General features: G+C 45.3%; 2 protein-coding genes across 2 annotated transcripts in view; both read left to right on the top strand.

Moving 5' to 3' along the window:
• The first annotated feature begins 7,939 nt into the window (after positions 1-7,939).
• LOC146340832 (uncharacterized) lies at positions 7,940-26,994 on the top strand. The gene is made up of 2 exons (XM_084807173.1): positions 7,940-8,625; positions 26,915-26,994. The coding sequence occupies exon 1, from the start codon at positions 7,996-7,998 to the stop codon at positions 8,620-8,622; it is 627 nt and encodes a 208-aa protein (XP_084663299.1). The 5' UTR covers positions 7,940-7,995; the 3' UTR covers positions 8,623-8,625; positions 26,915-26,994.
• The window catches only part of XPO7 (exportin 7), an 83,087-nt gene continuing 63,912 nt past the window's right edge, over positions 7,940-27,114 (top strand). The window contains exon 1 of the mRNA XM_084807123.1: positions 7,940-7,985. Coding sequence (XP_084663249.1) covers positions 7,968-7,985 — 18 coding nt within the window. The 5' untranslated portion in view covers positions 7,940-7,967. The remainder of the gene's footprint in view (positions 7,986-27,114) is intronic.

Here is a 27,114-nt window from a genome sequence, read left to right as displayed (position 1 = left end):
GTATGGGAAACAACCAGGATGAACTTGAAATGGGAAAGTACTATCTGATAGGTGGGATGAGACTCATGAGTGCAACATAGCAGTTGGAGGGTATATCTTGTTCAAAAGAAATAGGCCCAACATAGCAGGAGGGGGAGTGGTGTTACATGGATCTGAGAGTGGAAGCCGTGTTGAAAGGTTCTGGTTAAAGGAGAAACAAAACTGGCAGAGACCACCCAGCCAATTGGAAAACATGGATGAAGCTTTCCTTAATCAGATTTCAAAACTCTCAGAGGTGAGCCATAGTAGTAATAGGGGATTATCCTGACATCTGCTGGAAGTCTAACTCTGCTATGAATGGAATGTCCAATAAATTATTGCCTTCCCTTGCTGACAACCTCATTTCTCAGGTGGCAAAGGAAAGAAAAGGGGATCTGCTATTTTGGATTTAATTCTGACCAATGCCAGTGAAGGATGGGAAAACTGAGCATAGTTTGCCATGAACCCTGGACTTAAGGAAAGCCTATTTCAAAGAGCTCAGAGAAATGTTGGATAAGATCTCATGGCTAAAAATGTTGAAGGAGAAGAATTCAAGAGGAATGGGAGATTTCTGAAGTTACAGGAAGCCAGATTCCAGCTGAACATCAGGAAAAATGTCCTGACTTTTACAGCAATACGGCAATGGAACCAATGACCTAGGGATGTAGTGGGCTCTCCCACACTGGAGGCGTTCAAGAGGAGGCCAGACAGCCACCTGTCAGGGATGCCTTGACTTGGATACCTGCATTGAACAGCAGGTTGGACTCAATGGTCTTATAGGCCCTTTCCAACCCTACTATTCTGTGAAAAGTGCAATGCTGAAAGCACAATTGCAAACTATTCCAATGAGAAGGAAAAATGGGAGAAACTAAAAGAACTAGTGTGGCTGCAGAGGGAACTCTCTGAGCTGAGACTTTAAAAGGACATGCATAGGAGCAGGAATGAGAGACATCAAAACAAAGATTAATAGAGTAGTCCAAACCTGTAAGGATATCAGGAATGCTAAGGCCCAGAATAAGCTGAAGCTTATTGTTGTTGTTGTTGTTCAGTCGTTCAGTCGTGTCCGACTCTTCGTGACCCCATGGACCATAGCACGCCAGGCCTTCCTGTCCTGCGCTCTCTCCCGGAGCGTGCTCAAGTTCATATTCATTGCATCGGTGATGCTATCTAGCCATCTCATCCTCTGCTGTCCCCTTCTCCTTTTGCCTTCAGTCTTTCCCAGCATCAGGGTCTTTTCCAGGGACTTTTCTCTTCGCATTAGGTGGCCAAAATATTGGAGCTTCAGCTTCATTATCTGTCCTTCCAATGAGCAGTCAGGGTTGATTTCCTTTAGGATGGACTGATTTGACCTCCTTGCAGTCCAGGGGACTCGTAAGAGTCTTCTCCAGCACCACAGTTCGAAAGCATCGATTCTTCGGCGCTCAGCCTTCCTTATAGTCCAGCTCTCACAGCCATACATTACTACTGGGAAAACCATAGCTTTGATTAGACGGACCTTTGTCGGCAAGGTGATGTCTCTGCTTCTTACTATGCTGTCTAGGTTTGCCATAGCTTTCCTCCCAAGGAGCAAGCGTCTTTTAATTTCATGGCTACAGTCACCGTCTGCAGTGATCTTGGAGCCCAAGAAAGTAAAATCTGTCACTGCTTCCACTTCTTCCCCTTCTATATGCCAGGAAGTGATAGGGCCAGATGCCATGATCTTCATTTTTTTAATGTTGAGTTTCAAACCAGCTTTTGCACTCTCCACTTTCACCCTCAACAAGAGGCTCTTGAGATCCTCTTCACTTTCTGCCATTAGGGTGGTATCGTCTGCATATCGGAGGTTGTTGATAATTCTCCCGGCAATCTTAATTCCGATCTCTGATTCATCCAACCCGGCATTTCTCATGATGTACTCTGCATATAAGTTAAATAAGCAGGGTGACAATATGCAGCCTTGTCGTACTCCTTTCCCAATTTTGAACCAATCGGTTGTTCCATCTCTGGTTCTTACTGTTGCTTCTTGACCCTCGTACAGGTTTCTCAGGAGACAGGTAAGGTGGTCTGGTACTCCCATCACTTTAAGAATTTGCCACAGTTTGTTGTGATCCACACAATCAAAGGCTTTAGCATAGTCAATGAAGCAGAATGCTAAAAACAAAAAGGGCTTCTTTGGGCTTTTCTACATGAGACATCTGTCATGCGCTCGTCATTCCCTACTCATGGTTGTTTACGGTTTCTTTAGACGATGACATGACCCTCCAGTTTTACTTCAGTGTCTAACCAGCACTTTCGGCAACTTTTTTTACTGCAGGGAAAATGCAGCATTTAAATGTGAAAATGAAAACGTGATTTCCTTGTGTATTTGCATTATTCTGCTATACTGCAGGGCCACCTAGAGGTTATGTAGTGGAAAAGCAGGAAAGGAAATGCTCATGTAATGCTTGACTCTCAATTCTGCGACAAAACCAAAAGTAGATACAGTGGATTAACAGCTTTGTGTAGAAAAGCTCTTTATGTCATCTGCAAATTTGATAAGCGCAGGGCCCTGCACTTGAGATTATAGTTTGAAACAGATAAGTTAATGAGCACTTGCTAGGTATACTGCTCAACCAGCTGTAGATCCACCTAACAGCAGCAGCATCCAGCTACATAACCTCTAGGTGGCACTGTGGTATGGTGGAATAGTGCAAATACACAAGAGAAAATTGTACTTTCGCTTTCACAATTAAATGGCTCATTTTCCCTGCTCTAACAAACTTGCTGTGCTGGTAAGACACAGAGGTGAAACTGGAGGGTCACATTGTTGCCTAAACAACCCATAAACAACTGTGTGTAGGGAATGATGAGCGCATGAGAAATGCCTCATGTAAAAAAGCCCAAAATTAGGAGGGATACCTAACACCATAGAACAGTGGTCTCCAAACTTTTTTTGGTCATGCACACCTATCAGTGAAAAATTTTTGAGCATGCACCCCCAATATATGTGTGTTTAATTTATAAATTATATACATGTACTACTCTACTAATATATTATGTACATTACAAAACATACACAAAAATAAAAATTAAACAAAATGAGATAAAGATAAAAAAACTATTTTAAGAATATTGTTTATTTATTAACGGTACAAAACCCCTTTAAAAATATTAATAATAATATTTTTAGTGAGAGCAATGTGACTGAAAATGCTTCATTATTTTTGAAAATCTTGGTTTAACACTTTCTGATACAGCAATTCAAAGGTCTGGTTTTAAGTTCGGTTCTTTTTAAGCCACCTGTCCATTTTGTGAGGGTTAGGTTAGTTAAAACTTAATAATCTGTAAATCCACAAGGGCACCACTGTCAACTTGCAAGGAGGAGAAAGGCATACTTGGCTGGGCTTCTGCCCGTGCCGGAGCTTGGAGTCCTGGACGCCAGCCCCGCATGCACAGAGTCCCCACTCCTTGGCCGACTGATGGCTTGGCCTGGGCTGTTAACCCTTCCCACTCTCCTTTGGCAGGATGGAAGCTGAGAGGAAAGTGCCTGCTTCCTTCTCGGCTTCATTCTGCGAAAGGAGAGTGGGAAGGATTAATCTCCTTTCCGCTTTCCTTCAGCACAAAGGCACCATGGCCCGAACAGTTGCTCTCAATAGGACAGCCTCCTGTCCCATCCTGCCGCCACCGCCACACCCACCTCGTAGGAGCAGTGGGAGGCTGCTCAATGATTAGGCAGCTCGCGCTGCCCTGTGGATCGTGTTGTGCACCTCACTTTGGAGACCACTGCCATAGAAGACAAAATTAAGCTTCAAAATGACGTTGATAGGCTGGAACACTGAGCCAAAACCAACAAGACACAACTACAAACAATTCCAACAAGAAGAAAAGGTGGAAGACAACAGAAGAAGCCAATGTGGCTTCACAAAAAGCTTAGGGATGACCTGAAAACAAAAGAACAACACATATAGGAAGTGGAAAGAAGGCCAAGTAACAAAGAGTACAGGCAGGTAGCACAGAATTGCAGGGATGGCGTCAGGAAGGCTAAAGCTGAGAACGAGCTGGCGAGGGATGCTAAAAACAACAAAAAGGCTTTCTTCAGCTATGTGCATAGTAAAAGGCAGAGGAAAGAAATGGTGGTTCAGCTATTAAATAAGGATGACAAAATGATAACAAATGACAAAGAAAAGGCAGAGGCGCTCAATTCCTACTTTGGCTCAGTCTTCTCCCAAAAGAGGGTCTATGACCCCCCTGGCAAAGGCGAAGTACAGGCTGAAGGGGCAGGATTGCAGCTTGAGATCGATAGGCATGTGGTCAAGGAACATCTCATTACTTTGAATGAGTTCAAATCTCCAGGACCAGATGAACTGCATCCTAGAGTAATAAAGGAACTGGCAGAAGAACTCTCAGAACTGCTGTCTATTCTCTTTGAGAAATCATGGAGGACGGGGGAAGTGCTAGATGACTGGAGGAGGGCTAATATTGTCCCTATCTTCAAAAAGGGTAAAAAGGAGGAACCTGGGAACTACCGACCAGTCAGTCTGACATCAATCCCTGGGAAAATTCTGGAGCAGATCATAAAGCAATCCATCTGGAAGCACCTTGAAAACAATGCAGTGATTACTCGAAGCCAACATGAATTTGTCAAAAACCAGTCCTACCAGATGAATCTGATCTCATTTTTTGATCAAGTAACCTCCCTTGTAGACCATGGGAATGCTGTAGACATCATATACCTCGACTTCAGCAAAGCTTTCGACAAAGTGCCCCGTGATCTCCTGATGAGCAAAATAGCTCAAAGTGGGCTAGATGAAACAACGATCCAGTGGATCCACAGTTGGCTACAGAATCGGACTCAAAGAGTGCTGATCAATGGGACCTTCTCAAACTGGGGAGAGGTAACGAGTGGGGTACCGCAGGGCTCAGTCCTGGGCCCAGTGCTGTTCCACATTTGTACTAATGCCTTGGAGGAGGAGGTGCAGGGAATGCTGATCAAATTTGCAGATGACACAAAATTGGGAGGGATAGCTAATACTTTGGAAGACAGAAACAAAATTCAAAGTGATCTGGATAGACTGGAGCGCTGGGCAGAAAACAACAGAATGACATTTCATAGGGATAAATGCCAAGTTCTGCACCTAGGAAAAAGAAACCAAATGCACAGTTACAAGATGGGGGATATGTGGCTCAACCACACTACAAGCGAGAAGGATCTTGGCATTGTTGTCGATCACAAGCTGAATATGAGTCAACAATGTGATGTGGCTGCAAAAAAGGCAAATGCTCTTTTGGGCTGCATTAATAGAAGCATAGCTTCCAGATCCCGGGAAGTACTAGTCCCCCTCTACCCAGCACTGGTTGGGCCTCATCTGGAGTACTGTGTCCAGTTCTGGGCACCGCACTTTAAGAAGGATGCAGACAAGCTGGAGAGGGTTCAGAGGAGGGCAACAAAGATGATCAGGGGACTGGAAACAAAGCCCTATGAAGAGAGACTGAAAGCACTGGGCCTGTTTAGCCTTAAGAAGAGAAGACTGAGGGGAGATATGATAGCACTCTTCAAGTACTTGAAAGGTTGTCACAGAGAAGGCCAGGATCTCGATCATCCCAGAGTGCAGGACAAGGAATAATGGGCTCAAGTGACAGGAAGCCAGATTCTGGCTGAACATCAGGAAAAACTTCCTGACTGTTAGAGCAATCGGACAATGGAAGCAATTACCTGGGGAGGCGGTGGGCTCTCCCACACTGGAGGCCTTCAAGACGAGGCTGGACAGCCATCTGTCAGGGATGCTCTGACTTGGATTCCTGCATTGAGCAGGGGGTTGGACTCGATGGCCTTGTAGGCCCCTTCCAACCCTACTATTCTTTGATTCTATGAACAAGGTGAAATTCAACAGAAATAAATGTAAAGTCTTGTATCTAGGTAGAAAAGGCACATATATGTTGAGGGAGACCTGGATTGGTAGCAGTACATCTGAAAAGATTCTACGTGTATTAGTGGGTCCCAAGCTGAATATGGGCCAGCAATGTGATGTGGCTGCTAAAAAAATCTAATGCAATTTTAGGCAGCATTAACAGAAACATAGTGTCCAGATCACAGTAAGTTCTGTTCTATCCTGTGCTGGTTCAGCATGCATCTAGAGTGCCATGTCCAGTTCTGGCTGTCACATTTTAAGAAGGACAATGACAAACTGGAGTGTGTCCAGAGGATGGCAACCAGAACGGTGAGGCATCTGGAAACCAAGTCCTATGAGGAACAGTTGTGACAGCACCCACAACTCTCTCAAAATTCCAAATGACCTAAAAAGGTTGGGGGGCCCTGCATTCAAGGGGAGACAGAATAGCAGTTTTTAAATACTGGATTGGCTATCATACAGAAGGTGAACCAAAACGTCTTCTCTGTTGCTCCAAAGGTGATGACTAGAGGCTATGGGTGGAATTTCAGGAAAGCAGACTGCAGTTAAGCATTAGGAGAGAAAAAAAATCCATCTAAGTCTCTGTTCTCGGGGCAGTTAGTTGATGTCTCACACTGATTTTAGGTGTCTTCATAAATTGAACACACCCTAACCCTACTCCCAGTGCTGATGTTCTCCATCTTGCCCTTGGTTTTACAACCAGAGTACCAAATACGCTGATGAGGTCAGGCCTACCTAGGTGAGGTTTTTGGTCCATGCGCCTGCCAGTCTTCTTGGCTATCATACTGCACTATCTCAGATTTGTGCAAGTGTGGCTTCTTTCAGCCCTTTTGCCTGGAATGTTATAGCCAGGAGTCATTCCCGGGACACCTGTACATTATGCCTTTGTTCCCCTAATCTGTGGCTGAACACAAGAGCCCCAGGGAGCCACGGGTCCCACACTGGGCTAGATCCCATGTTCCTCCATAATTCTTTGTGCCTTGGTGAGGGCAGGAGGCTGAATTTGGCCCCAGGGCCTCCACTCGCAACCCCTCCCTCTGTCTTGGCTCCAGGCAGAGGGGTAGGCAGTGTGGCCACCTTGTGCAGAAGCGACACCTACAGCGAAAAGCACACCCACAGAAAGCGATGGCCGGAAAGGGGCCACCTGTGGGGCAAAACGTGAGCTTGGCGTATCCTCAGAGGCCCCAGCCCTGGGGTAGGGCACATGTGCCCGTAAGCAGGTGCGCAGCGCATCTCCGAGCAACCAACAGGCACAGTCCCTGCCCCCTCGCCCACTATCTGGGATCCGGGGAGGCGCAGGGCTTCGGAGGGGCAGAAGCCCCCGGCTGCTGCTGCACGAGGCGGGCGCTGGGCCCTCCTCCGCGCAGAGCCCGTTCCAGCCGCGGACCTGCGAGCGGGGGAGCGCGAGGAGGCGGCCTGGCCTCGGCGCCACCTCCGCCACGAGGCCTCCCAACGCGGTCCGAGCGATGCCGCCGCGTATCCCGCCTGGCTCCGTGCGCGGCGCGTCTTCAGCGGAGGACGGAGCCCGAGGGCAGCGCCGGCCGTGCGGCGGACGGCGGTCCGCGCGGGAAAGGCGCGCCGGCCCCGGGGCTCGGCGCCTCTCCCTCGGGAAGGAGCCGGGCCCGCCCTCAGGCCGCCCGGGCCGCCCCTGCACGGGGGCAGCGCGTTCCGGGCGGGGCGGGGCGCCGCAGCGGGAGGGGTCCGGCCAGCCCGGTAGCCACTCCCCGCAGCGGCCGGCCAGCTGCGCCGGAGGAGGCCCAGCCAAGGGTCCCCGCCGCCCCACGCGCCTCAGGCAGCGCGGCCCCTTTAAGACGCATGTAAACAAAGCCCGACTCCCCGTCCCTTCCCTCCCGCGCGTGTGCCTACGTCACTGCTGCGCGACCGTCGCTTACGCCACCGCAGCGAGCCGCGCCATCCTCCAAACCCATGCGGCGGCCGCGGCTCTAGCTTGTCGTAAGGGGTCGCTTACGCCAAGTGCGCGAGGAGGCAGGCGTCAGTGCGCAGGCGCGGCAGGCCCGGCTGGGCCGCCTGTGGGAGGGGGAGGAGGCGGCCGCGGAGAGAGCAGAACATGAATGGAGCAAAATGGCGGATCATGTGCAGGTGAGGGGCGATGGGGGCCTCCCGCGCGGTCCCCGCGGCCGAGGCGGGCCCGAGGCCGGGCCGCCTCTCGGCGCCGGCGCCGGGGAAGCGCGGCCGGTTCCGGGCGCGGCCGGGGCCCCTCCTGCCCGAGGACGCCCCGCGCCCGACGCCCCGGCGCCGGTGGAGCGCTCGGCCGCCCGCTCGCGTCCAGCTCTCCGGCCGGGGCTCCCCGAGGGCCGGCGCCGCCGCCGGCCTCGGGAGGCGGGCCTGGCCGCCGGCGGGCGGGCTTGGCGGGCCCTCTCCCGGGCTTGCTGCTGGCGCGGAGGAGGCGCCGCGGCAAAGTTTGTGGCGGCGCGGGCGGCCCTGCTCCGCTCCGTCCGGCGCCCGCGGGGCTCTTCCGCCGGCTGGGGAGGCGGGGCGCTCGGGCTGCCGGGCCGGGCCGTTGGCCTCGGGGCACGGTCGCTGCGCCCAAGGAGGCGCGCGTCGGATCGGGTGCTCGGCCGGGAGAAGAGCTGGAGTGGCTGCTGCGTCGGTAGCGGCTTGCCTGCCGGCCAGGCAGCGCGGTGGGGCTGGAGCTGGACTGCGGCTGGAGGGCGAAGGAGATCGTCGTGCCCGTCCTCCGGGCTGGCGGTCCCGTTTCTTTTTCTGGGTTGCATAATTGGTATGGGAAGGATGCTGAGCAGCCAGAGGGCGAGCTCTGCTTGGCCAGCTTTCTGGGCTTGGGAAGGCACAAAAAACGAGAGTAGAAAGCCCACCGGCTAGTTGGACACAGAAAGGTGTATTGGCGATACTTCGCAAGTTCTCAGCTCCCTCGTCTTAGAAGGAAAGTGGTTCTATTAACAGCACATAATGAGGCTAATACCTTTATTTTTTGACAGTTGCTCATTGCTGTGAACTTTCCTTTAGACCAGTGCCGTGTTCCCATTTTTTCATCTGTGGTAGTCATTGCTAGGAATCCGTTGTAAGAAAGATAAAAAGTGGCTACAGTAGTTGAGTGGAGAATATATGGTGGACGTTATGCAGTGGCCTTGATCATATTATTCCCCACTCAACTTGTTTTGTTGTTGGTACCTTCATGAACCACAAGGGTGAGCTGTTTATTTGCTCATAATGTGGCTAGAGCTGAAATACTCATTACAGAAAAAGATTGCCCCTCCCCCATCTTTCCACCTCAAGTTGATGTGTCTTTTCCGTAAAGTCTGAGGGGCATTTGTGGGTTTGGAAGTAACTTGTAAGCATGCCTCCTAGGCACCACAGTTTGCTGAAGCCCTACAGAGGTGTATACATACTGTTCCCCCCCACACACACACACACTTGGAATAGCCCAAAGAAAGGGCCAAGCACATGATGGAAACGCAAGAGTCTGTCTGTTGTAACGCATGAAGTGGCCCAAGAGTTTCCCAGGGAACAAACCACTAAAAAGAATCTGTGTCCTTAGTTTTGCCATTAATATAAATTAGTAGTGGTCCAGTTAACTTCAGTGCAAGTTTAAATTTAATCTTTTCCAACAGAGCCCTTCTTGGGGATGTTACCTCACTATAGAAATTCATTTTATTGTGCTTAAAAACAGATCTCTTTCTCAGATGTTTCTCAATTTTGATAGCAGCAAAGCATCTGATTTTGTTTAGTTTGTTTGGAACATAGAAAACTGCCTTATTGCAGGTAAGACTATTTGTCCAGCATTGTCTATGCTGACTGGCAGAAGCTCAGGTAGAAGTATTTCCCATCACCAGCTCCCTAATCCCAGAGATGCCAGAATTGAGATTGGGATCTTCTGCATGCAAAGCTCCACCAAGCTAAGGCTCCTCCTATTTGAATAATTGCAAAAACATTAGCAGGTACCTGGGTTGATAGTTCAAATTAATTCCAAATAATGCAGGAAGCCTATTGAATATTCTTCTTCTGTGAAACCATACCAGATGTGAAAAAGAAAAGTGCATGTACTGCTCTGTTGGGGGGCTGCAAGCTCTGGTTAGCTTTCCAAGCAACTTGTTATCTGACTAACTGGGTTCAACACATCTTGTTCAAGGTAGAATCGTATTACTTTGATCATAGTGGCTGATTTTGAGCAGTTTCCTTGTAAATAAGTCAAGAAAACTTATGTGCTTAAAAGAAAGTACTGGTCCTCTTGCTTGCATATGGATATGTTAGTCCCAGGGCATCATCTGAAGGCACGTGAAGCAGCCACCTTGCTGAAGCTAAGCTGGTGTGGGTCTGGAGGGGAGACCACCTGGGAACCCCATGTAGCCAGCCTGAATTCCAGAATAGAAAAAAGTTGGATATACATGTAGTAAATAAATAAGTTGTCTGATGGCCTGAAAGAGACAAAGAACCAACTCTTCTCTTTTACAAAAGCTTCCAGACTTGGAGGCAAGTCTTGCTTGCCACTGGTGGCCATGAAAGTAGTTATTTTCAGGGCTTGTGTATGGAGATTGCTCTACCCCTTACCCCCATCCCAGTAATGGGGAAATGGTGGAGGCTTTGGGGTAGACAGGTTTCAGTTGTCTGCATGCCCTACGGCAGGGTGAGTAGATCTCCAGAAGTTTCAAATTTCAACTCACAGCATTCCTGACCAGTGGCCATGCTAACGGGCTTCTGGGGCTTGAAAAAACATCTGGGGATCTACCTTCTGTCCACCCCTGCCCTGTGGTCAGCCGTGGATTGGATAATAGGAAGTTACATGTCAGCGGAGAGAACTCGTGTTGCCGGATTTTCCCCGTAGGTATAATATTGACTCAGAGTGAAGAACTAATCATGCATCTTTGTGTGGGAATAGAAGTTCTTTACACATGAGCAGGTGTCTTGCCTGATGTTCTGCAGACGAAATACCTGCAGGCGAAATACATCAGAGGTGGGGAACATGTAGCCCTCCAGGTGTTGTTGGACTACAATTCCCATCAGTCCAGCCAGCATGGCCAATAGTCAGGGATGATGGGACATGGATTCCAAACAATATCTGGAGGGCCACAGGATTCCCATCCTGGCTTTGCATTCAGGGTTTGTTTGGACATCCCTTCAAAACTTTGCCTCCAATCCACAGAGTTGCAGGTTTTACACATCCAGGCAGGGTAGCAGTTCTCCCTTGTGTCTTAAAGTTTGCCTTGAGGCACTTGATGCTTTTAGTCCGGTTGCTGTACTTATATGGAACAAGCAGTGGCCGATTGAACCACTCTCTCCCTCACTGTTTCTCTCAACTGTCCTCCTGTACTTTCTCTTCTTTGTGGGATGTCACCATGGTGAAAGTGTGTCGTTTTTAACTTGTTTTAGCACAGATTCCTTTACTTGAGTGCCATAGCCGAATGTTGGCTGATTTAGAATTGCAACTCAGTAAAAATTTACTTGGAGCAGCTCTTGCTGGTTGTTATATTTGGGCATATGCTTCCAGGGCAGACTTTTATTATGCTATTCCACCACCTCATTCACAGAATTTTATGGCGCATCCAGACAACATCTTCCCTCCCTTGTTTTCCTACTTCTTCTGTCTTTTTTCTTACCAGGGAAATCTGCTAAGGAGTGAAAGTCAGATTTTAATTGTTAATGATAGGATCCCTTTGTCTGGAACCACCCATTCTTCCCTGTTCAGATTGGGTAGTGATGGTGGAGGGGTTTTGCCTTATTCTGTGGCATCTGGTTTGTCTAGAGCTTTTGTTCTGCAGATGCCTGACAGCTGTACTTGCTCTCAGCTTGTGGCATGTTACAGTGATCTGGTTTAGATAGGTAGATCAAAATCGAGGAGGTGGATGGTCCTGCCTTATGGTACGTGATCAGAGTTGATCAGGGATAGGGAACCTATTTTGGCCCAAGGGTCGAATTGCCTCCCACCAAGAGCATTGGGGCCAGCAGTGAGTGTGACCATCTCCACATGTGCCCTCTGGTGCGCTTGTCCCCATTCTCTCTCTCTCTCTTTCACACACCATATCCCTCCTCTCACATGCACAAGCACAGGACTCAGCTGGCACCTCAGGGAACTTCTCCTTGAGGCACTGGCGGAGTCATGGAATGGTGAGCAGTGGGCAATATGGGCTCAGACAGTGGCTCAAGGAGTCGCTCCGTCAGGTGCTAGCTGAGTCCCAAGCTGGCTTTGCTTCCCCCCCGCCCCTTCCGTAGTTAGGCTTGGTGAGGGAACAATGAACTGAGCTTCAGTCTCAAAGAATCATAGAATAGTAGGGTTGGAAGGGGCCTACAAGGCCATCGAGTCCAACCCCCTGCTCAATGCAGGAATCCAAGGAAAAGAGCTTTCCTTCAGGCCATGGCTCAGTCGCTCTCCCACCCCCTCTCCCTTTTGTGAGGTGGGGTTCAGGGAAGGGCCAGATGGGGTGGCCTAGTAGGCTGAATTCAGCTCACGGGCCAGAGGTTCCTCATCCCTGGTCAAGATGGTACTTTGGTTCATTTCAGTTCTGATTGCCTGTAAATGTTGCCCTCTAATGCAGTCCTGCACATAGAGATGGGAAGGCCTAGAAAAATTCAGAACCCCCTGCCCCTGGGGTTTTCCACTTTGGTCCATGGATCTTTCTGATCCCCCCCCCCCCCAAATGGAACACTTTTGGATTGTGAAATATTTTCTTTTAGAATGATGAACAGAATGTTGAAAGCAAGGATTTGATATATTGTTACAGTATCCTTTATTCCACCAAAATGATTCCTACATAATAGGAAAACTTTTATGTAAGACTAGAGATAATCCATTTTCTGGAAATTTTGAAGCCGGAGTGGGGGGGATCCTCTCTGTGATATTCCCACCATAGTTGTTTCTTCCATTCCTTCTTTATTGATCTAATGTGTTTTTTATTGATGCACATTTAGGGATGCTGCAGGACAATTTCCCAACATGTGATTGTAATCATAATACGTAAAGAAAATGTGCATTCTTGACAGCTTGGGATTTATTCTGTAGAGCCCTGAATTTGGGGGCTTGTTCTGGTTAGATGTTGTAGCAGCCAATGATTATAGTTCTAAAACCCACATGTGAGAGAAACACTGGATTATCTTGGCACTACCACCACATGTGATGAAATAACATGTGGGTTATCCCACCTATCAGAAGTCTATGGAACTTACTGCCACAGTTTTTAATAAAGTTCCCAATTAGACCTCACTGCTAGGAAATGCTGCCTCAACTCTAAAACACTTAACTGCTGCCACCAAGATAAATTCTCTATACCTAAAAGAAACTCAGTAGCCTGATTCCCATGACAGGTATGGGACTGACCACCACTAGAGACAACCTTTCAAAATGAACAAAAATTAAGATTTTATTAAGGGGAATTGTTTACAAAAGGGAATAAAATGTCACTCGTCACATAACAGGTTGAGACTGCTTAAAGGTTTTTAAGTTAAATAGGCTGGTTACCATTCTTGATAGGTAAGACAGTCTTCCCCAGCTGAATAAGCTCTCTGTCATTTTTCCGTCAGACCAGATTTCCCTAAACTCCACCCCAACCAATTCTTCACAAACAGGAACAGATGCCATATACCAGTAGTCTTCTGTCTCTGGCTTCTAGGGTGATTCGGATGTTTCAGGGATTACTTAGAAGTTTCTTCTGGTTTGACACAAAATAGGAACCTAAAATGTATCATTTGGTTTACTCATAAAATTATCATGTTTGGTATTTTAAATGTAAAAGTATAGTTTATTCAGACAATAGTTACAAATTTGCTTACTGAGTTTACTTTTAAATGTTTTCATTTTAATGGTAATTTTATGAGCAAGCCTATTTACTCATAATACATTTTATGTTCCTAAAATAGCAAAGTTAACTTTGTATCTGTAAAGAGGGGTTAAAGAAAAGTAATTGTACATTTTTCATTTTCCCCCCAAAGTTCTGGTCTTTCTGGGTGTGTGTGTGTGTGTTTTTTCTTCCAATGGCTTCAACATTTTTAGAAACTTTACATCTCTACCTGTACAACTTATGAGCCATCAGAAGCTGACTAGCCCTAGGGATGCTGGAGAAATTCAAGACAGACTAAAATGAGCTCAGATTTCTAGAACTCCGACATGTGGAATCCGCTGCGGAGTGATGCCCTCAGTCCGTAGACTTCCAGATGATTTTTTTACTTTCCCGAAATTTACGCATTTAAATTCGTAGGAAAATACGTAAGTTTCTGCCGAGGAAACGTTGAAAAGAATGGGGGACAATACGCTAAATATTACGTACTAAGGTAAATTATGTAAATACTTATGTAAATACTTGCTTAATTATTTGTGTGTTTTTCTGCATGACGAAAAAAAACTGCATCTGTCTGTGGGTGGACAATGGAACAAAAGGCACCTGACAGTCTGTGAAATGGAGCGGATTTTATGCAGTCCGTACCTCCCTAACTAGCTCACACAATCAGCAATAGGAGGCTGTTGAGACCATGGTGGGCCACAAGTTCTGCTGTGCTGCCTGAAAGTGCCAGGCCCATGTTGAAAGTTTTGTTAATCAGCAGGTTCTCCAGTAATCAAAAATGTACTATGTGGAAGAGCTGTCCTCAGTTGTCCTCCTTCCACACCCTTACTCTGCTCCCCTTTCCTTCTAGCTTTGTGCTCTTCAGTAGTTCTCTGTGGTAATGCCTGTTGAAAGGGCAGTAGTACCGGTCCAAGTTGCTGTGCTTGGTGAACTTGTGATGCCAGCACAACACCACACAACGTGATGCTGGATTGTGGTTATCCCACAAGCAATTGGCTGGGTGTATATTTCTTTCATTAAGTTCATTGAGTTTTGGAAAGGAGAATATACAAAGTATCTCCAAGAATTTAAAATAAATATTTACAAACACAACCTTTCTGTAACATTTTTTCAGAGTCAATGTGGGGTGGGTTAAGCTCAGCCCTGGATAACACATCATAGTAAGCCATACTGTTGTAAATTCTGGCTTGCCGTGAATATCTCAGCTGGTGCACACTATTTGTTACTGCTCCCGCTTGGCTTCTTCTGCCAGTGGGAGCAGCTGAACAAGACAGGGACTCTGCACCTGTGGTTTCTTTAGCGTGACATCTGAACTGGAACTGTGGCTTGTCTCTCCCTCGACAAGGGACAGTAATAAACCCAGGGTTTGTTCTTGAACTGGCTTGTTGTGGGAGGGAAAAGGCAGAATTCCCAAATCGGGTGTCATGCTAAAACAGAGGAGGGCAACCTCTGTCCAGCAGGCCCTAACGTGGCCTGCAGAGCCTTCCAGGATTCTCCACACCTTGCCCCCTGAAGGAATCCCTGCTTTTATCTCCAGTCACAGATCGGGTCACAGTAGGGGATGCAGGTGGGGGACTTGCCTGTGTGGCACCTTCCCTTTTGGGGAAGCCACCACCCAGGCACAGCTAGAGATGTAAACATTCTGGAAATTTTGAAGCCATGGGAAAAAACTTTTTTTTCCAGGGGGGGTGGTGGTAGAAAAAACCCTTTCATTTTGGGAAAATTGAAAAATAGTAACCTTTTTAAAGCACTCTTTACCACTCTAAAGCCACTTTGTTGCCTTAGGACTGCCTTTCCCACCCTGGTACCCTCCAGATATTTTGGGCTTCAGCTCCCATCTGCCTCAGGCAGCATGGCCTATGGTCAGGGCATTGTAGTCCAAAACATCTGGAGGGAACCAGGTTGGGGAAGGCTCCTTTAGGAACATATAAAACATTATAGACATTATAAAAGCAGCTGGGGGGTGCTGGCTGAGTAAGTAAGGGTAGTGGTGAATGCCTCTTTACAGCCAGGTGTAGTTCTGTCTTCCCTTAAAGAGGTGCTGGGGGATTCCTGTTTGATGCTGTGGCTGTTGGCCGGTGGTGTTCCTCAGGGTTCCATCTTGTCCCCTGTGCTATTTAACATATACATGAAACCTCTGGGAGAGATTGTCCAGTGTTTGGGGTTTGGTGCCACCAGTATGTTGACAAAAAACACTTTTTTTTTAACTTTATTTTTCTTGTAACACACACTTCCATACCTGGGACTCTGTTTTTAACCTCCAGACCAGGCACAAGCTACTCTAGAATAATCAGAAAGCTAGACACAAAAAGGGAAAAGAGGCTATGGAAGGACAAGACTCTCCAGTGGTGGTGACCTGCAAGGTGTGTGCAATGTTTTATTTCTTGCCTGAGAACAACATGGCCTACACCTGCAACAAGTGCAAGTTGATCACGCTGCTGGAAAAAAATGTAAGAGGACTGGAGCGGCAAGTGTCAACCCTCCAGGGAATAAGAGAACACAAAGAGTTCTTGGACAGAACGATGGAACTACAGCAGCAAAGTGAAGACCAGAAGCTTGAAGAGCAGCAGCAAGCTGAGGCAGAAGAGGGAAATGCTGAGGTGAGGAAAAATGCAGTAGAGGATACTCCTTGGAAAAGGGTGACAGAAGAACTAGAAGCCACTATACACCAGTGGAAGCATTGGAACTATGGAACTGTTTTCAGGTACTTGAGGATGAGATTGGAGGGCAGCCTGCAAAGGAAGAATTACAGGGGAACCTGCATGAGAGTGAGCAAGATCAGTCAAGCAGAGGTGATGAAACCAAAGCCTACAACGACAACATACCTGGCAAGTCCATGGGTCTTCACGACATACTTGGGTTTCGATCCCACACAGCAAGGAGTCTCCCACTACTACTACTCTTTTCTTGTTGTTGTAGGCCTGGGTTTCATCGCCTCAGCTTGACTGACCTTCAGCTTCTTGCTTGCTCTCATGCAGGTTCCCCTGAAATTCTTTCTCTGCAGGCTGTCCTCCAGTCTCATCCGCAAGTCCCTGGAATCGCAATGCAGTGATTACTCAAAGCTAACATGGATTTGTCAAGAACATATCCTGCCAGGCTATCTGATCTCATTTTTTGATCAAGTAACCTCCCTTGTGGACTGTGGGAATGCTGTGGACATCATATACCTCGACTTTAGCAAAGCTTTTGACAAAGTGCCCCATGATCTCCTGATGAGCAAACTAGCTCAGAGTGGGCTAGATGAAACAACGATCCAGTGGATCCACAGTTGGCTACAGAATCGGACTCAGAGTGCTTATCAATGGGATCTTCTCAATCTGGGGAGAGGTAGCGGGCGGGGTACCGCAGGGCTCAGTCCTGGGCCCAGTGCTCTTCCACATTTGTATTAATGAAATGGGGGAGGAGGTGCAGGGATGCTGATAAAATTTGTAGATGAGACAAAATTGGGCGGGATAGCTAATACTCTGGAAAACAGAAATAAAATTCAAAGTGATCTTGATAGACTGGAGCGCTGGGCAGAAAACAACAATGAAATTTAATAGGGAGAAATGCCAAGTTCTGCACCTAGGAAAAAGAAACCAAATGCACAGTTACAAGATGGAGGATACGTGGCTCAGCAACACTACAAGTGAGAAGGATCTTGGGATTGTTGTCGATCACAAGCTGAATATGAGCCAACAATGTGATGTGGCTGCAAAAAAGGCCAGTGATATTTTGGGCTGCATTAATAGAAGCATAGCTTCCAAATCCCGGAAAGTACTAGTTCCCTTCTACCCAGCACTGGTTGGGCCTCATCTGGAGTACTGTGTCCAGTTCTGGGCACCGCACTTTATGAAGGATGCAGACAAACTGGAGAGGGTTCAGAGGAGGGCAACAAAGATAATCAGGAGACTGGAAACAAAGCCCTCTGAGGAGAGACTGAAAGAACTGGGCCTGTTTAGCCTTGAGAAGAGAAGACTGAGGGGAGATATGATAGCACTCTTCAAGTCCTTGAACGTTTGTCACAGAGAGGAAGGCCAGGATCTCTTCTCGATCATCCCAGAGTGCAGGACATGGAATAATGGGCTCAAGTGACAGGAAGCCAGATTCCGGCTGAACAACAGGGAAAATTTCTTGACTGTTAGAGCAATATGTCAATGGAACCCATTACCTAGGGAGGTAGTGGGCTCTCCCACACTGGAGGCATTCAAGATGAGGCTGGACAGCCATCTGTCAGGGATGCTCTGGCTTGAATTCCTGCATTGAGCAGGCAGTTGGACTCGGGGGTCTTATAGGCCCCCTCCAACCCTATTATTCTATGATTCTACGACACCCAAATTTATCTCTCCTTTCCATCCAAATCCAAGGAAGTTGTTTTAGTTCTAAATCGAAGTCTGATCTTGATAATGGACTGGATGAGGGCAAACAAATTTAAGCTCAATTCAGACAAGCCAGATGTGCTCCTGTTTAGTCAAAAGGCATATCACGGAATTGGGATTTGTCCAGTCTTTTAAAGCCATCCAAAGTGGTGGCCATTGTTACATTTTGTGGTAGTGAATTCCATAGTTTATGCGCTGTGTGAAGAAGTACTTCCTTTTATTTGTCCTGAATCTCCCACCAATTAGCTTCATGGAATGACCCCAGGTTCTAGTATTATGAGAGAGGGAGAAAAATGTCTCCCTTTCCACTTTTTCCACACCATGCATAATTTTGTACACCTTTATCATGTCTCCCCTTACTTGCCTTTTTTCTAAGCTAAATCCTTGTTGCAGCCTTTCCTCACAGGGAAGTTATTTCAGCCCCTTGATAATATTAGTTCCCCTTTTCTGCATTTCTTCCAACTTTACAATGTCCTTTTTAGGTGCAGCGACCAGAACTGTACACAGTATTCTAAATGTGGTCACGCCATAGGTTTGTACAAGGGGGGTATGATCTTGGCATTTTACTTTAAGTTCCTTTCCTAATTATTTGCCTTTTTTCCCAGCAGCCACGCTCTGGGTCAACATTTTCATTGAGCTGTCCACCACAAGCCTAAGATCTTTCCTGGTCAGTCACTTCAAGCTCAGATCCCATTAGCTTATATTTGAAGACTGTACTCACATGCTAGGAAACTGAGCATGTCTCAGAGCATCCCTAAATATCTATCAGTAAAAGATATACTAGATCGATAATTGTAATAAGGAGTGGAAGAAATAACTATGCTGGAAATCTTACAGGGAGGATTAAAAAAATCCCCCCATGGCTTTGTTATTTCCAGACATTTTAAATTTCTAGTCTTATTACATAGTTTTTAGAAACCATTTGGGAGGATAAAGGCTGGGTAACAATACATAAACACATTGTCTTAAATTCTAAAAGAAAGTATTTCATAATCCAAAGCTGTTCAATTTTTCCAATGGGGGGGGGGAGAATAAAAATGGTACTTGGAGAAAAATGGGGGGGGATTTTTTTCCTAATTATTTAAGGCATAAGCTTTCGCGGACTACAGTCTTCTTCATCAGATGCTTGAAATATTATCCTATGTTGGCAGGTGTATATACACAGGAGTGTAGGGGGGAGAAAGATATGTAAAATGTCCGGAAATTTTGGAACCATGGGAAAAAATAGTTTTTTCTGAAAGAAATGGAAATGTTGAGGAACTTCAAGAAAATATGCAATACTTATTTTTTTAGCACTCTTTTATACCAAATATGATAATTGTATGAGTAAACCAAACAATACATTTAGATGCATTTTTAGATGCAAATGATACATTTTAGTTTTATGTCAGATAAGAGGGAACTTTAAGTAGTCCCTGAAACATCAGAATCATCCTAGATGCCACAAGAAGCAGGAAGCGCTGGAGGCAGAGGAAGACTGGTATTCAGCACCTATACTTGTTTGCGAAGAATTTGTTGGGGTGGAGTTCAAGAAAATCTAGTGTGAAGGTAAAGCTACTGAGAGCCTATTTGGATGGTGAAAATTCTCTTATCAGGAATGGTAACCAGCCTATTTAACATAAAAACCTGTAAGCAATCTCAACCTATTATGTGAAGTGACATTGTATTCCCTTTTGTAAACAATTCCCACTCGTAAGCATCAGAGGAAGGTGGTGGTGTGGGAGGGGCTCCGAGGTCAGTTCCCAGGAACCAGCCTTTCCCATGGCTGTCTAGCCACTGACTAGTGGCCGTAGGATAGTGCCTTTAATTTTTGTTCATTTTGAAAGGTTGTCTAGTGGTAGTGTCGATCCCATGCCTGTCATGGGAATCAGGCTATTGAGTTTCTTTTAGGTATAGAAGGTTTATTTTGGTGGTAGCGATTAAATGTTTTATAGCTGAGGCAGCATTCCCTAGCATTCAGGTCTAATTGGGAACTTTATTAAAATCGGTGGCAGTGAGTTCCATAGACCCACACCTCAGAGTTTCCATTTGTTTAAAAAATAAGCATAGATGGGCTAACCCACATGTTGCTTTATCACATGTGGTGGTGGTGGTGGGATACAGTGTTTCTCTCTCATGTAGGCTTTAGAATGACATTCATTGACTGTTACAGAATCTAACCAGAACAAGTCCAGAAACACAGGGTTCATTAGAATAAAACCCAAACTGTCAAGGAAGCACATTTTCTTCATGTATGGTAGCTCTAGTCACATGCTGAGAAACAGCATGACTTGGAGCGTCCCTAACTGTCTGTCAGTAAAGGTTACATTAGACAAATAATTTTAAAAAGGAATGGAAGAAACAGTATGCTGGGAATCTTTCTGAGAGAATTAAAAAACATTTCCCCCCATGGTTTTAATTTTTTTTAAAAAAATTCTAGTCTTACATAAAATTCTTCCCATTATGTAGTTTTCAGAAATCATTTTTTGGGAGTAAAGGCTGGGTAACAGTATATGAACATCTTGCCTTAAAGATTTTATTCATAATTCTGAACAAAAATATGTCATAATCTAAATTTCTCCATATGTCCAATTTATTAGGAAAACGAAAAAAGGGCTGGTGGAGTTGACGGATTTCCCTGGATTTTTCCAGTGTTTTTCTGGGCCTTCACATCTCTAGGGGTTGGGTAAGCAATGAGGCCAGAGAGAAATGAAATGCCAGAAATACAGACTCTGACAATTTCATTCAATGTTTATGTAAAATAAGTAGTGACATATTTTACTTTAATGTAATTGTCACAGACTGTATCTTTTGCACTGCATTTTACACCTGCCAACACAGGATAATATTTCATGCATCTGATGAAGTAGACGCTGGTCCACAATGGATTAACATGCCTACACCTCTGGAAACTGTTAACACAGATTAGCTGTTCGTTCTCTGCTAAGAGATCCTGAGCACACACTCAACACAGGTCATTGGACTGCGGATAGTGTAGTAAAAAAAAAGGTGACTTGAGTCTTGCATCTTATCTCTAGAGTTGCAGTGTGCAGTACCAATGATAAAATAAAAATACTGTTTGAAGGGTATGTGCCCCGAGCAGTGGTCTTAGAGGTCAACATATCTTCTGCGTACTGGAAGGTTTGGAAGTGCCTCGGCTGTGAGCTAGCTATAGGTATGCATCTGTTGGGGAGGTGTTCTGATTGGACTTCTCTATAAAATAGAACTAGAAATAGATATTAAGACTGATCTACAGCCACTTTCAACTATTCAGACTGTGGCTTAATCAAACTTCCTCTGTATGGATATTTAAGTCCTTGAAGGTAATTATACGGAAAAACTTCAGTAGCTTTTGTGAGCCAGCCCTTACTCATAGAATCCTATCTTGGTGTACTTTGAAAAATGCCTATAGGTAATTAGTAAGGAATAGGTCAGGGTGGTAGATGACCACTTCCCAGTTTAATTTCATCATTGTTTATGTATTAAGGTGCGGATCAGCAGTAAAAGATAAGAAGAAACGATTGTCATTAGATCTTACAAGGCCTAGCAGTTTCAGCTGCATTTCTTTACCTATTGAGCTTTAGTTTGGGAATTTTGTTGTGATCTTAGCTTGCCACCTTTAGTGAATAGATCTGACTGTAGAGTTGCCATCTATTTCATTGTAAATGTGCAGGTAACATTGTTGGTTTGGTTGCAGTGTAGACAGACAGCAAAAGTAGGTGCACGTCTGTGAACAGAGTCCAGTCTTACTTTAAACTAGAGGTGGACAACTTGTAGGCCAAAACATCTGGAGGGCCACAACTCCCATCAGCTGTAGCTATCATAGCCAGTGGTGAGGGATGATGGGAGTTGTATGCCAGAATATCTGGAGGGTTACAAGTTTTCCACCCCTGTTTAAAACTTTGTATTCATAGCTTTATCAAAGACTCTGCTGCTTTCTTCCTCCTTTTCTCTAGGAGTGTTAAAATATTTCAGCTCAGTTATGCTTGAAACAATGAGTAGCCCAGAAAAGTGTGCTCAAGGAAAGAGTGCCTATTGTCAGTACTTGTTGCTCAGGTAACATGAAGTTCTGCCTGCAGCTTGTTCCACCCTTCTTAGTGGCTGAGAACTTTGACATCCAGATAGAAAAGACTAAATTTGAAGAAGCTGGCTGGTTTTTTTCTTCTTCTAAATTTCAGTTGAAATAGGCTGCAAACTCCTCAGGCTTAGGAATTTAGTTAGGGGCAGGAAGGAGTTGGTGGCCATTGCCAAAAGGGACTGTGCAGGTATTCTGACTTGTGGTGGACTTCATTCCAGCTGTTCTTTAGAAATGAAAACACCTGGATTCTTTACCATGGACCACTCCACCTTAAGAGTACAGAAATGCTAGTGCAGAAACCTTGCAGACTGGGGAATAGCCATTAGGAAATCCCTTCTGCATTTGTCAAGCAGTTTCCATTCCTATGGTGACTGCTTTTACATCCATGTTGAATGAATTAACAGAGTTGGCTTTCTTCAGTTTAACTGCTTTCATTTTTGCTACAAAGCTTTGCCTCTGAGAGGGAACTGTTTCAGTATGAAGTCATGGGTTTTTGATGTATTCGGTTCTTTCTGTTTTTGCATTTTAGCACACTGGGCAGGGTTAGTTAGCTTAAAGGTTTAAGCATGCATGTGTTTATAAATGTAAGTCCTTGGCCACTGGAACAAAAACGCTTTACTTGCCATAGGTGGATAAGGTTTCAAATCAGACAGGTTCCCAAATATTTTAAGTTCCATAGTGAAGGGCTTCTCTGCATTGCATGTTTGCCTCAAATTAATGTGAATTTAATGTGTATTCAGTTCTGGCACTTGCACAGTAAATCCTTTCCAGAGTTAAATTCTTCTAGAAGAGGACAAGAGTCTATGATGACCTGGACAGGAGTCCACGATAAACTGAACTGGCTGCAGTTCAATTTATTGTGCAAAAATATGTCTGTAGACTGAAACTTGCAGTAATGCCGATATTGTGCAGCTATGTTGGTACTTGTGTGACAAATCTGTTTTATCCTTAATCACGGTTCCATTATCATATGTTCCTGCAATAACACACCTATCAGATTTTTTAAAAAACCCTGTCAGTTTAAGACCAGAGATGATGATGATTTATTTATTACTTCTCTATAAAGCCCAATAGCTAAAGCTCTCTGAGGAGTTCACAAAAATTAGAACTCTAAAAAACATCTTGAAAAGCATAGCATGAAACATTTAACATACAAAAAATTCAAAGAATTTAAAACAACTAAAACAACAATAAAATACTAGGACCTAACAGAACAACTGATAAAATTAAGAGCCCAGTCATATACCATCAAAGGCCTAGGAATAAGGGAGAGTCTTAAGCTGAAAAGATGATAGTGTTTGGGGGGACCTCACTGGGGAGAGCATAGTTAAGGCCGTCTCATGTTGACTCAAGCTCCACGAAGCCAGGAAATGGGAAGCTGATGCTGATGCCTTAACAGACATGCCCTGTGATCAGTAATGATGTCGTGCAATGTCACAAATTGTTTGCTTACAACTTACCCTCCATCCACCCACACTTTTCCTTGGTATTTCACCCCAAATCCAGATGGGGAGGATGGAGTGCCTGGGACCAGCAAAGATACCCCACAGTGTCCTGGTCCCATATTGCCTTATGAAGCATCTGAACATTACTGTATTTCTAAAGGAATCCTCCTGTGAGTTGACCATGCCTGTTGGTTGCTTACATCAGTAGCTGCCGGGATGGGTTAAACAGTGAGAGGAAGCTCTCTTCTAGAACCCTCACCATCCTGATGCTGGTTTTTGTTTGGCACTACAGTAAGACACGAGAGCTCAAGTTTCTTATTCTAGATTTCAAACTGAAACATGATAAATGAGAGAAAAACAGTTATTCATTACCACATTGAGATTTCCAGCAGCAGCAAGACACCTGGGATTGCTTTGGAACCTGAGATGCTTGGTGGGGATAAAACAGGTTGGGTGATGTGGTGTTGCAGTTGAAAAGAACTGATAAGTGGAAGGGTTAAGCACCCTCTTCCAGCACACCGCTACTTCACTTCAAATGGCATTTTCCCAACATTACTTGGCAACACAAGATGTGTGGGCTAAGGCTTGTGAGCTCAGTTGTCTAATTTCATGGTCTATGCAAGTCCCTGTGAGCACATTTTAGAGGGGAAGAGTTCCTGGCCTACAAATGCATTAAAATATAAATAATCAAGCTACCCATTCCACACCCCCACACAGCCAAGATGCACTTTCTCTTTGTGCCTCTTAAAAGATCTATGAAACAGGTGGATTATTTTCAATTGTAGCTTTGACATTTCTCATTAGTGCCACTATGATCAATCACAGTGCAGTTAGGGAATACAGCTACAAGCACCACACCCCAAATAGTTAGTAGCAGTACCACTCTCATCCCTACTGCATTAGAGGAGACCTCCACTTATCACTGTTTAACCCATCCTGCCAGTTACTGATGTAAACGACAAAAAGGTTTCGATTACAGCACAGGCGGATTCCTCTAGCAATACACTAAGGCTCGGATGTGTCATATGATAAATCAGGACTGTGACATTGTGGGGCATCCTTGCTAGTCCCAGTCACTCCATCCTCCCCATCTTGATTGGGGGCTGCCTTGTACTTAGTCTTTTGGCAGGTTACTAGCCACACCTCCCACAACAGCTATTTTGTGATGGTGCCCAGGACAGATTCTCAAGTTGCCAAATGTGTCCACAGGTCTGAAAAGTTTGCCTCGCTGTGCCCTAGAAGCATAGCTAGGGTAGAATGGGCCCTTGGCCAAAAGATCAAGACACCCGTTTCACTTCATGTTTACAGTTTCCTATGCCACTTCTTGGTGCTCAGGGTCCTTACAAGTATTAGCTCTGGCACAGTGTTGATACAATAGCCCTGCAGTTTATGGAATGATTCTGAAAAGAAAAGAAAACATTAGCAAGTCATTAACTTGATAGATGTGTGCAAATGAATAGATAGGTTCAGAAAAGCTTATATCTGAGTAAGCCTGCATGGTAGTCCAGGATGCTTTTTAGTCTCTCAGCCCCCAAATGACCTCACTCTTGTCTCAGTTGACAGTTTCCTGCTACCCATCATCCCCTGACAGGAGAAGTGTACTGGGCACGCTTGACTTGTGAGCTAAGAAAATTCCCATTGACTTGCATGAACTAGGCAGGAGTGGGTAGTTTTCCCATTATAAACATCATGCCCTTTTTTGGCCAAGATCTGCAGGTTAGGTGAGAGAAGAAACCTGGGAATGGTTAGATAAATTGGGTGCCCCGGGGGCACCCAAAATAGTTTTTATTGATTTTTCCCCCCATTTTAAAAAATATATACATACATGGATTTGCTACAACTTTGTAGCAATTATACACGGGCTACCGCAAAAGTGGACCAAATATCTAAATAATATCCATTTGAAGGTGGTGTCTATATGTCATCCTTTCAAATATTGAAAACATTGTAAGGTCCTCAGTCCATTCCATTATAGGAGGTGAGTGTTTAGCCTCACAATATTGTAATATCAGACCTTTAGCTGTCAAAAGGGTGCAGAGAATCCATTTATGCTGACCATTTGTTAATTTCCATAAAGCAGGTAGAATCATAGAATAGTAGGATTGGAAGGGAACCTACAAGGCCATCGAGTCCAACCCCCTGCTCAATGCAGGAATCCAAGTCAGAGCATCCCTGACAGATGGCTGTCTGGCCTCCTCTTGAATGCCTCCAGCGTGGGAGAGCCCACCGCCTCTCTAGGTAATTGGTTCCATTGTCGTATTGCTCTAACAGCCAGGAAGTTTTTCCTGATGTTCAGCCAGAATCTGGCTTCCTGTCACTTGAGCCCATTATTCCGTGTCCTGCATTCTGGGATGATCGAGAAGAGATGCTGGCCTTCCTCTCTGTGACAGCCTTTCAAGGACTTGAAAAGCGCTATCCTATCTCCCCTCAGTCTTCTCTTCTCAAGGCTAGACATGCCGAGTTCTTTCAGTCTCTCCTCACAGGGCTTTGTTTCCAGTCATCTTTGTTGCCCTCCTCTGAACCCTCTTCAGTTTGTCTGCATCCTTCTTAAAGTGCGGTGCCCAGAATTGGACACAGTACTCCAGATGAGGCCTAACCAGGTAAATAATTTAAAAGAGCATGTGCATCAGTGAATACTGAAGACTTGTTCGCGTACAAAATTTTTCTTTGCAAGAACCTCCCCGCAAAAAGAAGCAACTACTGGACATTGCCGAAACATATGTTTGAAAGAAGCATTAGCTGTATTGCACTGCCAGCAATTAGCTGAATTAGACAATCCCTTATTAAAGAGACTTTGCAATGTCCAGTAGACTCAAAACAAAAGCTTTTGCTGAATAAGACGCAGTCTAAGATCCATAGACGCGAAAGGTAGATGCCAAAGCAGCAATCCACTGATAAGGCATTTTGTGGTGGTGCCCACAGCATGGTCTCAAATTCCCCGTGTGCCCACGGGTCCAAAAAGTTTGGGGACCCCTGGACTAGGGCACTTAACAGTTAATTTAAAAATGCTGAGCTAATCTCAATTAAATTTAGCCTATTAGTGTTTACAGAACCCAATTTATCTAACCATTCCCAGGTTTCTTCTCTCACCTAATCAGCAGATCTTGGCCAAAAAAGGGCATAATGTTTATAATGGGAAAACTACCCACTCCGCTGCCATAATTATCATGGTGGTTGTTTAAAATACCAAAACCACAAAATACCAAAACCAGCTGCAGCTGGTGCCTCCTTTGCTATGTGTACAGGTTCTGATTTTATCAGCTTCCTGCCAGAATACTGGGAAACTCTACTGGCCGTGCTCTATTTAAAGAAACGGTTATGAACAGGTAACTTACAAGCAGAGGACAAAGGCAAATGTGCCAAGTATCTATACATTAAACTCCTCCTTAAAAATACATTTTTATCTTACCTTTTTTTCTAGAGGAAACTCCTGTTGAAAGTTTGCATGATTCTCATCCTCTCCCGGTTTATCTTCACAGCAACCCACTGGTGCAGAAGAGGCTGAAAGAACAGGGTATTCACACATTATGTTCAACGAACCTACAATCTGTGTACACATGTACCCAGATTGTTAATCTGCACACATCTACAGTTAATTCAGATGTAACATTCAACATCTGT

This window comes from Heloderma suspectum, chromosome 6, assembly GCF_057233095.1.
Source record: "Heloderma suspectum isolate Gila_16-S chromosome 6, 16-S_ref, whole genome shotgun sequence".
NCBI classification, from domain to species: domain Eukaryota; kingdom Metazoa; phylum Chordata; class Lepidosauria; order Squamata; family Helodermatidae; genus Heloderma; species Heloderma suspectum.
This window is presented reverse-complemented; position numbering and strand designations above follow the sequence as displayed.